The 14413-nt window shown below is 36.1% G+C and overlaps 1 protein-coding gene across 4 annotated transcripts in view; it reads right to left on the reverse strand.

The window, feature by feature from the left end:
* Positions 1-2551: 2551 nt before the first annotated feature.
* The window catches only part of Atp11c (ATPase phospholipid transporting 11C), a 190446-nt gene continuing 178584 nt past the window's right edge, over positions 2552-14413 (reverse strand). Inside the window, exons 30-31 of one of the 4 annotated variants that reach the window (XM_052170729.1) lie at positions 8048-8152; positions 2552-5019 (exon numbers count right to left, since the gene is read on the reverse strand). In XM_052170729.1, coding sequence (XP_052026689.1) covers positions 8051-8152 — 102 coding nt within the window. In that variant the 3' untranslated portion in view covers positions 2552-5019; positions 8048-8050. Of the gene's footprint in view, positions 5020-8047; positions 8153-14413 lie in introns of those variants that run through there. The other 3 variants (XM_052170731.1, XM_052170730.1, XM_052170732.1) reach the window with 3 other exon arrangements.

Genomic DNA, 14413 nt, shown 5'->3' on the forward strand with positions numbered 1-14413 from the left:
ACCTTGAGATTCCACCCTACACTATTCTGAATGGCTAAGATCAAAAACTCAGGTGACAACAGGATGTGGAGAAAGAGGAACACACCTCCACTGCTGGTGGGATTGCAAACTGGTACAACCACTCTGGAAATCAATCTAGGAGTTCCTCAGAAAATTGAAAATAGTTCTACCTGAAGACTGACTTATACCACTCCTGGGCATATACCCAAAAACTGTTCTACCATACTACAAGGACACATGCTCCATCCACTGTATTCATAGCAGCCTTATCTGACAGCTAGAAAGCAGCTGGAAACAACCCAGCTGTCCTTTAACCAAAGAATGGATACAGAAAATATGGTTCATTTACACAATGGAATGTTATTCAGCTATTAAAAATGAGGACATCATGAATTTTGCAGGCAAATGTATGGTACTAGAAAATATCATCCTGAGTGAGGTAACTCAGACCCAAAAGGACAAGCACGGTATGTGCTCATTCGTAAGTGGATAGTAGCCAAAAAGTGCAGAACACCTAGGATACATCCTACAGACCTTAAGAAGTTTCACAAGCAGGAAGGCCCCAAGTGAGGATGCTTCAATCCTACTTAGAAGGGGGAACAAAATAATCACAGGAGATAGAGGGAAGGCTGTGGATGGAAGAGGAGAGGGGGGAGAGAGAAAGGGGTACAGGATCAGGTATGGAGGGTGGGACAGCAGAGAAGCCCATAGGGCCAGGACAATGAATAGAAATATGCAACCTCTGAGGGTGGGAAGTGGGGTGAACCCTGGTTACTTACCCACCCAATGAAGGGGAAAATGTAAGAAAAGAGTAGCAAATGAATGTCACCCCATTTTTTTGTTTTTGTTTGCTTCTGATAATTACTCACAGAACTCTGGCCTTCTGGCTTCATTAGTATGTATCCAGCACTTCACTCATAGATGTATTCCCTGAATAACCATAGTGATAACCTCAGCCCCTAACGCTTGCATGTGTTTCTTGTGGAAGAAGTCATATCACTCAGACTCACAGCAGTACTGGTCAATCAGACGCACTCAAAGCATGGAGACAGAGTGACTCATGAGGTTGGATGGGGGAAGGGAAGGAATCCTGAAAGACTGGCTTCAGTAAGTTAGAAGGGATGTATATTACATATATGTGAAATGGGTATTTAGTAACTAGTGTCAGAGCAATAAGCAAGCCTTTAACAGAAAAATAACTATGCTTCTATCTGAGACACAAACAACATCTTACACAACAAATCAGATTGCTGAACTAACTCAACTTCCACCACTGTAATTTGCAACTTTAACTCAGCTCTTGTATCTGAATATAGCACATTTCCCACAACAAAAAGGAAATATAAAATAAGCAGAATGCTAAATGAATTGAAAGGTTACCAAAATGAAGCGACTTAAGTGTAAAATGCAAAAGTCAGATTTAGGTGAAGCAACTGGTTTACTAACAGCTAAGCACTTTTCCAGAAAGAACTTTTTCTCAAGGCCTGGATATAGCCTAACAATAAGGAGGCATGGTGGGAGATGCAAATATGATCATCTTTGGATTAACTTTCAAGCGACAGTAAAGCTTCATTTCTGGCTAAACCACCAACCAAAAAGAACACATGGAGGGACCTACGGCTCCAGTCTCATATGTAGCAGAGGATGGCCTTGTTGGACATCAATGAGAAGAGAGGCCCTTGGTCCTGGGAAAGCTTGATACCCTAGTGTAGGGGAATGCCAGGTGGGGGGCACGTAGGGGTGGGTGGGGAAGCACCCTTGAAGAAGCAGGGGGAGGGGGATGGGATAGGGAGTTTCTGGCGGGGGGGGGGGGGGGGGGGGGGTTGGTGGTGGTGATGGTGGTGGGGGTGGGGGGAGTGGGGGTGGGGGTGGGAGGGTAGGAAACCAGAAAAAGGGAATAACATTTGAAATGTAAATAAAGAAAATATCTAATTAACAAAAGAATGTAATGGATTCAGCAAGGTGGTGTTGGCACACACCTTTAATCCCAGCACTTGGGAGGCAGAGGCAGGTGGATCTGGATTTGAAGCCAGCATGGTCTACAGAATGAGTTCCAGGACAGCCAGGGCTATACAGAGAAACCCTATTTTAAAACAAAACAAAACAAAACGAATCAATTAGTTTCAAAGAGCTGAAAATGCAGGTCACATGGAACATAGATCCTACTCCAGTATGCAGACAGCATACTGTGGACATTTAATATGAATTCATCAAGCGGGGGCGCCATACTCTTTTTGTGCTACACATTGAGACCCTACACATGCTCAATATACACTGTAGCATAGCTACATCCTGGCTGGATCTCTATACAGTTTTAAGATATGATCAATTATCTTACCCATCCCAAATTAAGTATTGCTATAAAACATCAGTTAAACTCAAGGAGATGTTGTAGCAACCTCTTGTGAAATATATGTAGATGCAAACTGGGGATCAGAAACTTCTCATCAGCAGATCAGAAACTGCATCCATAACATTTGATATCAAGTTGATGCTTTCAAAAACAAAAGATGCTCAAATACCCATTGTATCATACCAAAGTTTATTGATTACATCAAACGAAAATTTCTGTAATGAAAAAGGCAAGTTGCATTCATAAAAGATGGCATTCATGTTCATTTTAGAAAGCAACAAAGTAGATGTAAAAAACTGCTTAAGTGAAAAAATGTAATATTGCAGTTCCATTTTACAAGCTGAAAAATGATTTTATCAACATTTGCATAAAATCTGCACATTTATTTACTGCATGTTATTAAAAAATTCCATCACTAAATTATGACTTTTGCAAATTTAGGCTTACATTTATACTGTTGCTGGTGTATATGTAGTAGATATGGAATGGATATTTTTTGTTTAATATGCAACATCCTCAAACAATAGACAACAATTTGGAAAATTACATAGACATTTCGATAGCTCAAAAATTATTATTCAAATCATGGCAATATGTTCCTACAGTTAGATTTCTTGCCCTCTTCTGAAATTAAGAGTGGTTAAAATAGTGCTAGGAATACTGGATGGCTCATTTCAAATTACTTCATCTGGTAAGCCTGTGCTAGCATGTTTTAAATCACTAACAAAAATCTTTCAAATAGCAAACCCAGGTCCCTCAGATTTGAAGTACAGTGTACAATGCAATGGCTAACTGAGGCATGACTCTAAATCCCCCTCATTTGCTCATTTAGATTTCTTTCTGCTGCAACAACACATACATACTCAGTTTTATTTCCACTACCCTAAATATACTGATTTTATCAACTTCTCAATCATTCTGCATTAACTAAGCCTCTCTTATATTTATTCACAGTCCTTATAGTTCTGATATAAAATAATAATACAGCAGCAACAACAATGACAATAATAACAAAATAGCAAAGCTTTCCTGGGTTAGATATTTTTTTAGCTCTTTGGAATAGACAAAAAAATAGAAAGACTTTGCTTTCAGCAGATTACCTCAAATATAGGCTACAGCACACTTAAGCTGTGATTGAGACCTAAAAAAACACTCAAAAGTAATACTGATATATGAGAACAAATTAAATTAAGTAATTATGGAATGGTTTCTGATAACTAAAATTGTGGCCTTTTTAGAATTTAAGAAAAATTATACCTAAATAAACATCCACATAAATACATGGAAGAATCATCAAATGTGCCATATGGACTATATAAATATACTGGAAGACAATCAGCCTAATATATTCCTAAATCAAGGTACAATATAAACATTAAATAGTACAGGCATGTCAGAAAGACAAAAAAAAAAGAAAATGATAGAAAAATATTTTCTAAATATCATTTTAGCCTATCTGTCAGATGTGGTCCTTCTATCAAGTAAAGACATTTTAACACTTCTTTGATGTTTTAAGAGAATGTATTAAGGGCTAAAACCTCTTTCTGGCCCAGCAATTTGAGGATCTTACCAACATCCATCACATAGTTTAGAATTAGACCATTTCCCCGGCCCACTTAGCTGTAGGAAATATGTCCAAAGAGTTGTGGCTCTACAGGATTTTGGAATATATCTTCTCTTTCCATACTGATGTTTAAAAAAAAAAAGTGCTGTAAATATGCACAAAAACAATCTCTTTCAAATAAAAACCGTTAGTAGTTGCAAATAAGCTATCTTCCCATCTTTGCCACATAAAATTATAAAATGCCGATGTTAAGAATGCTGTTAATTTTATATAAATATTTAACACACCTTACCGCATTACCCAGCAAAACTAACACTGGAAACCTTTCTACTATTTAACTGTTTTGAGGGGCTATTACCAAGAGACTAAAATATTTTATTTTCAAGTTTAGTAGTTTTGAATACATAAGTGGTGTGTAATTCAGAAGAAAACACACCAAATAACCTTTCTACCCCTGTTTCTACAATAAGACCCAGAATTAACAGTACCACACAAGTATGCAAGGTACTTTTTGGAAAGGATATTAGACCAAGACACTCAGCCTATGATTGAAAAGAAGATGATCTATTTTGACTGATGCAGTAATATCATTTAGTCCTGTATTTTCAAGTATTCCTTTTGTGTGTGGAAAAGAAAAAGATAATCATTCAGCAGGAATGAGAAATGTGATACAAACAGACTATGACTTCTGCCAGGCAAAAACTAACACTGTTATAGCAAAATCTTCTCATTCCCATTGCATGACTTTTACTTTATACTAGTATTTAAATCCATTCACAAAGTCAACGGGTTAAAAGAGCACCCATTTCATAGTTATGTTATTCTATCTAAATCCAGAATTCTAAGTATGCTTACTTTAAACTTTCATATAATTCTTAACTTTGGCCATAATGGCTACTTACAATAACTGTAAATGGTTAAGAGAGTTATTTGGTACTTTAATGAACATTTATTCTGAACCCTACACATGAGAGTGGTTTTTGTTTCATATTGAATATCCTGAGTTAATATCCTTTGTAGTTGTTCCTTCATGCTTTCTTTAGCTGCAACCGCGGTCAATATGCTTGTAGGACAATAACATAGGCAGTTCAACATTCGGATTCTGAAAAGGTTAAAATATAGAGAGTTACAAAATTTATTTTGGCAACAATATATAACCATCTGTTTAACACTTTCAAGAATAAATGAAGTAGCAAATTTTGTTATGAGAGTAACACAACTGTTTTAACAAAAAATGCCAAGTTTTATTCACATGCAGGAGGGAAAAGAGAGACAATACCAGATTTCTAATCTTTTCTTTGTCTGTCAACTGAATAGTTCAGGCTTGCTCTTTGCTTTTGGATTGCTCCAGGGTTCTCCTAGTAGGTTTTCTCACTGGGATTACCTATTAAGCTAGTAGTTACTTGCACACAGAAACACGATAGTTTTATTTCTAGCATCTAGTAAAATGTTGTATGAATTATTTGGGGGTATGTACATACATATGTATGTATGTATGTATATATGTATGTATGTGAGTACATATGAATATGTATGCTCAAACATGAAGAGGGCAAAGATTAACTTCTAGTGTCATGTTTAGGTGCCTTTCACCTTTTATATTATTGTGAGACAGGAATTCATCATGTAGCCCCTACTGGCCTTGAGCTCACTGAGATCCACCTACCTTTGCCTCCTACGTGCTTGCCAATGAACTAGGCTGACTAGCCAGTAAGCTCTAAGAATATTCTTGCTTAGGCCATCTAACAAATCCTCTGCCTTCCCAGCACTAGGATTACAAGTGCACAAGTGTATCTGGCTTCTTATGTGGCTGCAAGAGACTGAATTCAGGTCCCTATGCCAGCATAGCCAACACTATACTGCCCCTAGGTTTGTAAATTTTGACAGGTCAAGTTTATGAAATTTTCTGTGAAAATACTCCTTTACTACGAGAACCACCACCCGTAATATCACAGTTATTTTTTTTTATTTTTGGTAAATAATTTAATATGATTCAAATGACTCTCCCTTTTCTTATTCATCATGTATTTAAAAGAAGCACCAGAGAATTTCCCCTAATAAATCTGCAGAGTTTTCTCTCTCCTCTAAATATTTGCATGCTGTGATTAGGATGAGGTATAATAAACAATCTGATCTTGAATATAAATGCTGAAGCTATCAAGGAAGGGGGACATACCTTTGATTCTCCATGCTAAAAAAATCAAGCTTTAATTTTTTTAAATTTTTGAAAATACTTAAAGTGTATGTGTGTGTGCACATGACTATGCATGTATGGAGATGAGAGATCAGCCTTTAGGAGTCATTCTCTCCTTCCATCATGTGGATCCCAGGGATTGAACTCAGATTTTCAGGTTTGGCAGTAAGCACCTTTACTTGGTATACCTTCCCGATGTTCTAAAACTCAAAAAATGTGAACTACAGTAATGGAAGATCTTTAAAAAAGTATTATTTTATTCCCATTCTGGGACATCTTTCTTACCATAATTTAGACTATAAATCTATTATAACACCCTCAATTTCTATTCATGCTTCTCTGTTTTCAGGTCATAGTGACTTTAACCAAAATAAGGTTGCTACTTACACTGAGAATATGTGAAAGAAATCATGTTGTTCCCTTACCAACCAAGGAACAAGCTCAGTGGGTAAGTTGCTAAATAGTTTTCTTGGAGAAGAAATAATGCCACATGAAAAACAATTCCTGGAACAAATACCTACATTAAAATTGGACCATTTCTTTTTAAACGTGTAAAGTTCTAGATAATATAGGAGTTGAGGCCCTGGAGAGGCCAAAAGCAGTAGCAGTGTCTGCTACCCAGCAGAGCCCCCCAAACACAGACCAAGCTAAAGAAAGCAATCCAGGGGGATACAGTATCATATGAAACACACAGCTGAAATGCATCTCCTGGCTTACTTAGGACAAAGCAATCTGAAGCAAAGGCTTTGACTTTGAAGGCTACTAAGAAGTCAGCTCATTACTACGGAGAAACACATGCAGTGAGTCATTAAAACATGTGTGACACATGCTGACTACAGCTCACGAAGTCTGCTTCCAAAATAACACTGCAGATACAGAATGTGGTGAATGATAGGAGTTGAAAGAACCAACAGATTCAATCCATTAAAATGGGGCTAAGGTGAAATACTAGATTTGAAGTTAATTGTTCCACAATTTTATCCATGATCACAGTTTTTTATGTGTACATAAAAATCAGTCTTTTATAAACTGTACTGAGTTGCTTGTAAGTAGACAAGTTCATAAATGAATTACTTATGAATTACGCCAAATTTCCTTGAATGGATAAAATACCTTTCAGGACCTGGAGTGTCAGAGCCCTCTGCAGTAGAAAATACAGAGTGCAGATGAAAGGACTCATTCTGAGTTCCATGGTCCCTCTCATGATATGTTACTTCCTCTAAAATATTTCTGAAGTAAATTAAATGTTACAAAATAAATTTGTTTTAGAATCATGAACTAAGAAACATTTTGTCATTAAGCATGCATCCCCCTGAATTGCTAAGAAAGATTTTTACCTCTGAGAGTTGAAACATTTAGCTTGAATAAAACTTGACATTAAAAGATATTAAAATTAGAAAACACTGGATCATTAACATATATTTGGGGATTAGACGTTTACAAGGACATTAAAAGTATATACCTACAAACACACAGACACAGCACATGAAGGTACAAACACATTTGATTATTTTCACATAGTTCCCAGAAAAACATGCAATGCTAAACTGACTTGGTATTATATAGATGCAATTTTGGAATATTTATTTCCAATTTTTCAAATGATCCTTATAAGTCAAAATGATCTAATTTCTAGATGAGAATCAAGCATTTCTACATGATGGCATCATCATGGGCAATTTCCCTCCACAAATTAAATATAGTGTATTAAACTTCAGCTCTGAGAAAATTTCAGCAAGTTTATTAGGGGTCTGAGCAAATTTAAAGTATAAATTTCCCCATATTCCAAGCAATGCATCTTTATATTTTTACAAAGAATAGTTTAAAGTTCACCACACCAACAGCAGAGAAAATTTAGAGTGATTTTCATTTTTTCTTTATAATGCTGTTAATCTGTTTCTTTAAAAAGCCAGCCCACTTGTTTAACACTAGGTACCTGTTACAATATATTAGATTCGTCTGAGAATGTTCGTAAAAGAAGAGGTCTGACTGAAGGTCTGGCGGATAATGAGTCAGATGCCCTTCTACAGCTCAGATTTCTCTGTAATAGTGAGGCAAAAATACTTAAAGCATTTGAAGATAGGTTAACCTACCTGGTGATAAAAATGTAGGAGAAAAAAATGAAATCATTTCCTACAGACTACTTTTCTGGCCCCAAAGTACAAATTACTTTTATTATACAGCAAATGCATAACATTCAAATGACTATATTTAGAGGACCAAGAAAGTCTCCAACTCAAACTATTTTTTTTTTTGAAGTAGAAGTAAACAGACATTAGCAGTATGTGGCAAACTTGGGTTTCTGGAATGGCACTGTAGGTTATATGGTAAGATGAGTCGATATGGCTTGATTAGTGAACCTTACCATCCTTTTGGTGAACACCTCTGAGAGTTGTGCTGGTGCTCTGGGTGTGTCAAAAGGGAGAAATTTGTGTAAAATACTCTTGCCCTGGTAAACAGGCTAGTTCTAACATCATGGTTGCTATATTGGATACCTCAAATTACCAAGTTATAGTTTAAGTTTTTGAAAATTATTCCCTCTCCAGTAAGACAATCTAGAAGGTGAATAAATGTTTAAAAGAAAATGATAAAATATTTTAAGTATCAATAGAATATAAAAATGAATCATGAGAAATAACTTTTTATGAAGAATCAGAAATGGTGTCAGGCAATGGGAATGCAAGCAAGTTGGTACATTAAGAAAGGAAATCACCTTATTCACTCCAAGAGAAACTGTGATTGCTGGAAGTTTGAGAAAGCATGAAGATAGTAGATGTTCCTGAGGAAGGGAGGCGGTTCGTTACCTTGTTCACAATTGCACAAAAGGTGGAAAATTGCAGTAGAAAAGAGAGAAATGCAGAAACCATAAAAAAAGAAAGAAAAGAAAAGAAAAGAAAAGTAAATATTCTCTCAGATGTAAAACATTTAAAAAGAAACCTTGAGAACTGGAAGTAGAAATGACATGTTAGTTTTAAGGACGTCACTAAAGTAAAAGTAGAGTTAGTTAGAAATAGTCTATTATATGTGCCAGCTGCTGTTTTCCTGTATATCAACTTAAAATTATTTTGTTGATGGGAATGTATGATTTCAAATAAAATAATTCTAAAATACGCCTCTTATTTTTTAAGAAAGTTAATCTCTAATCACTAATTTACTATGTTTATCAAAAGCATTGGTCAGAGAGCTTTGTTCAAGGTTGGTTGCAAATCATTAATGTACCTGAAGTAACTTTCCTATTCAATTTACAGACACATTATGAAAGAATTGACTGCTCCTTGGGCAGCTTTGGATTGAAGATCTAGCCCAAAACAATATAATGAGAAAACTTTTGGTGGTGCCTTCCACCATCTTACCATTTGCCTCTGAATTAGAAGGTTGATTTCCTTGTTTTCTAAGATAATTTGCTCAATTTCACTATTTTTCTTACATAAGAGACCTCTTTACAAAGGCAGGCTAAATTTTTTCTAGGTAAAGCATATATTTTTCAAACTGAAAAATCCAAAGTTGTAAAAATTTAATTAGAAAAATCTAAGAGATTCTTATTCCATGTCTGAAATAATGACATAATTTGCAGAGTTGGCTTTGACATTGCCCATGCAAGACAGAAGATGGGAGGGTAACTACACATCAGGATGACCTCTCCAATTCCACTAATAAAGATTAGCCATGTTAATAGTCAGGTATGGTGGCACACACTGTAGTACTAGCACTTAGGAGGCTGAGGAAGGATGATCACTATGAATTTGACTGTCTCAAAATCAAAAACAAACATCCACTCACCCAAACAGAAGAATGCCCCCATCTTTTTTCCACTAAAGAAAATAGGTATAGGAAAAGAAGGCAGCTCAGGTGTACATATCCAACAGAGTTTAACAACCAAAGATTTAACTACAAATACTTCCATTTTTGTGTTTTGAAATAACCACACTTCTTCCCATTTATACTTTACTTTAAATGAAGAAGTTAGGGACATGTTGTCTGCATGCAAGTCACCAATTGATACAACTAGAGAAACATTTCAGATTCTGAGAGAAAAAATTGATTCCATCTTCTGTTTTGTGGGCAAGACTGCAACAAGATTAACATAATAATGTGTCCGCATTCCTAAGTTTAATATGCAAGCCTATCTACTTTGAGACTGAAACTATAATCACATCTTGCTGTGTTCAAAAACGTGTGTTCAACCACCAGAGATAAAAGTAGTACAGGAATTAGAAATTTTAGGGGGTAATAGATTAGGTATTTGGAGACTTTATAAAGAGAAAAAAAAATGAACATATAGAAAGCAGTTGAAAGCATGACATGAAAAGAGAAGCATTGAAAACAATAAAACGAAGCAGAGCTAGTAACTGTTAGTGATAGGTGAGGACAGGAGATGATGAGCTAAAACAGTGAAATGTCCACGTTCCTTTGCAGTCGTCTACAGAGCTTTGAGGCCAGCTCACGTGGCAGTATGCCACAGAGGCATCAGAGAAAGTCTCATAGCAACAACCATAACATTAGGATTTTTTTCTTACAATAGCATTAGAATTTAATTTTATTTTTACTAATACATTTTTTTAGGAGTACTACCCTCTGAATCCATGGCCATACATGACACTTGTAAGTATTACAAGATGACTCATTATTACCATTTTTTATTAAAATGATGCTATTATTTTCCAAAATGCATTCTCTGGGAACTTCAGAGAGCTTAAGTTCTTTCTTTCCCGGTCTTTCCCTCTTAAACAGCTTCCTACCTATATATTGGAATACTCCTTCATATTTGTGTAGACATCTCACACTTTGTATCCATAGGGATACTACTGGGTCATTTCCTACTAATTAGAAGCCTCTTCTTGTGTCCAAGAGGCAGTAGAGCTTCCCTTTTGATCAAGGCGGAATGTGTGAGAAAGCATTACTTAAGGACAGGTGGAAAATCTTCCTGCTGGAAATGTAAATTAGTATTTCCTGCTTGCTTAGAAGATAAAGGGTCCTTGAATGATTTCCAGGCCATGGTACCACACTTGTGGTTATAATAGATCCAGCGTTCTAATCTTAAACCTTCAATTGGTTTTTAGGCATTCCCTTGCTGCTTCATTGTTCAGTGCTCAATGATAGTTCCATCCAACACTGTTATGCAGCTTTGTCATGTCCTAAGCTAAAAAGAAGCTTGACTCATCTTCACGATGGGGCTTTAGTACAGAAATTAACCTTCTTGAAACTTAACCTGAGAAGTAAATGGTTGTACTTGAACTACAGCCCTTGAATTAAGTGACTTGTGCAAGCTTTCTTTCTTTCTCTCTCCTCTCTCTCTCTCTCTCTCTCTCTCTCTCTCTCTCTCTCTCTCTTTCTTTTTTGGTTTTTTGGATTTGGTGTTTTCAAGACACGGTTTCTCTGTATAGCCTTGGCTGTCCTGGAACTCAGAAATCCGCCTGCCTCTGCCTCCCAGAGAGCTGGGACTACAGGCGTGCACCACCATTGCCCAGCTGCAAGCTTATTTTCAAAGATATATTTTTAAAACTTCGAATTTGAAATTTAACATTTATAGTTTACTTAGATTGTTCATTAGTATGCTTTTAAAATTTTTATGCGATATAAATATTATAAAAGGCTGTTTTTTTTATCTCCAACCCATTAAAACTGTATTTATTCTTTGGTAATTTTATACATGAATATAATATATTTAGATCACATCCATCCTCTAATTCCTTCCACTCTGCATAATTTTATACGTTTTAAAAGACTTATTTTATGTGTAAGCACATTTGCCTGCATGTTGGTAAACCATGAGCATGCATGGCAGCTATGCAAGTCAGAAGGCAGCATCAGATCATGACTGTGGGCTACCATGTAGACCTGGTCTCTGCAAGAACATGTGGCCTTAAGTGCTAAGCCATCTTTCTATTCCTGTGTGCATTATTTATAATGCAAACATCATAACAGATCTTAGCAATGCTGGAGGCTGCCATATTAGTCCTTCTACAGGAGATTTTAAGAGGAAGTTAGTCCAATCTTATTATGCTATTAAAAGTCATATAGTTGAGTATATTCTTTGTTTCTTTGTTTGTTTGTTTTTCGAGACAGGGTTTCTCTGTGTAGCCCTGGCTGTCCTGGAATTCACTCTGTTGACCAGGCTGGCCTTGAAACCAGAAATCCGCCTGCCTCTGCCTTCCAAGTGCTGGAATTAAAGGCATGCACCACCATCGGGCAATTGAGTATATTCTTAATATCCTTATGTTTTATATCTGTTTACTGAAGGTTTTAGAATGAACATCCTTTATAATGTAGCTAGAAAAATAGCTTCAATGTGGGGCCATGTTCGATTCATTCCTGAATTATCAACCACCTACTATAGTAGTTAATGCATCATGGATACTCAGGTAATCTAAACTGAATCGAAAGGAACTCAAAATAAAGATGCTTTTATAATTATTAAATAAAAAAGAGTTAGCTTCTTTTTTAAAAACCTAAGAGGCATGCTCACTACCTACTGTTAATTCTCCTCTTCAAAATACCTGCTGAACTTTTGGACAGCACTGACAGGCTACTTGCTACAAGCAGTTCTAGAGTATTTGGGAATATCTAAAATGCTCACTGAGGTCAGGACCATCTTCTACTTTAGATAGGGAAACACATTTCACCCCATTACAGAATCTGCTAGGCTCTGATGATGATCCAGTATAAAGTAATCTTCTGTTTCATTTTAAAATCTATTCTCATTAACAAGGAATACTAAACAAACTAGGAAATCACCCATAATGTCAGACTATTAGAAATCAAACATAAAGACCTACATATTTCAAGGAAAATAAGACATGCATTCTCCTTTATTTAAAAGTTGGCGTCTGCTTATTTATCAATGGCCCTATAGGATATGATAGAAACTGATGTGACATAAGGTTGCCATGTTTCTGTTGGCCTGTATGTACTCATATATAGCACCCCCCACACCCACACACAGATAGTTTAGTGTCCACAACTGTTCTGATTCATTTGTAACTCTCAAAAATCCTACAGAGTCTGAAAAACAATTTGGCCTTTCAGACACTGGATATACAGAGAGATGTTCATCAGCAGGTGGTTCAACAAACGTTTACTGGTTCAAAAAGCATAGGAGTAAATGAATGAATGATTGAATGGATGAAAATGGATATGGAAAATTTCTTGCTTGCTCTAGCATATTATCATGCTAAGCTGTATCTCAGACATTAGAATTCCTCCTCTCATGGATAGAAACCATGACAAATTTCATGCTGACCCACTGGCAACATTCTATGCTTTCAAGTGAAATCTGTTATCTCCTGTCTACATGAACAAAAATGCTCGGTGTCTATGAATCTATAGCTTCCTAGCAGAATCCCTCAGTGCAATGGCCTATACAAACATCACTGGGCATTCCAGGTGGTGTCTCGTTTTTTACAGAGGGCCTAAGATATTAAGATTTTGGCTTCTGAGGACTTCTTGCCCTTAGCATGGAGCTTGAGTGAAAATCATTTTGTAAAATGAGTTCCATTATCACAAATAGAAACATTTAGAAGCACCCCAAGCATACTTTTTCAGATAAAGAAAATAGAATAGTAATGCAAGAAATCCTCCTTGTAAATTCTGTATTGAAAAATAAATACTATTTCCTTTCATTCCTCCCTCTCAGAGGGTTTCTGAGTATAGCCAAAGGTGACCTTGAACTAGGATCCTTTTGTTGGATAGTACTGGCATAGGCCACCATATCCTCCTTAGGTAATGCTGAGGATGGGATCCAGGGCTTTGTGCATATTAGGAAAGTACTCTACCAACTGAACTATATTCCCAGTCCCTGAATAATTTTATTTTTTCTTTTCTCTTACTTAAGCATTTTTATTAGGCTACATGAAAACTGGCATTTGAGCCAGTCTGGAAGGCAACTGCTTCATCAATACTACTTCCCATTCTAAAACTATAACCAAAGTTGGATGGACTTAGAGGCCACTGAAAGGATTAAAGAATAAACTTATCTATACTAAAATTATTTTCATTCTTTCCCATAAGCTATATAGAAACAGATAGTTCAGAGCAATTCTGTTTACCTAGCTATACACTGATTTTTGCTCATTACTGAGGACTAAACCTAAGGTTTCATGAATGTTTTAAAAGTGCTACCACTAAAGTTGTATTTCTAGTCCTTTAAAACTTGGTATAATACTTTTCTAGTATAATAATTTCACATCTTTATTTCTATATAATGTCAATCAACTGGGTTCTGTAATTCAATATGCAGAAAGACCTCCATGATATACCAGTTTTTTGGTTCAACTGGTTGATAAATTTGGTTAAAAACATCAGG

This window comes from Apodemus sylvaticus, chromosome X (assembly GCF_947179515.1).
Source record: "Apodemus sylvaticus chromosome X, mApoSyl1.1, whole genome shotgun sequence".
Lineage (NCBI taxonomy): Eukaryota > Metazoa > Chordata > Mammalia > Rodentia > Muridae > Apodemus > Apodemus sylvaticus.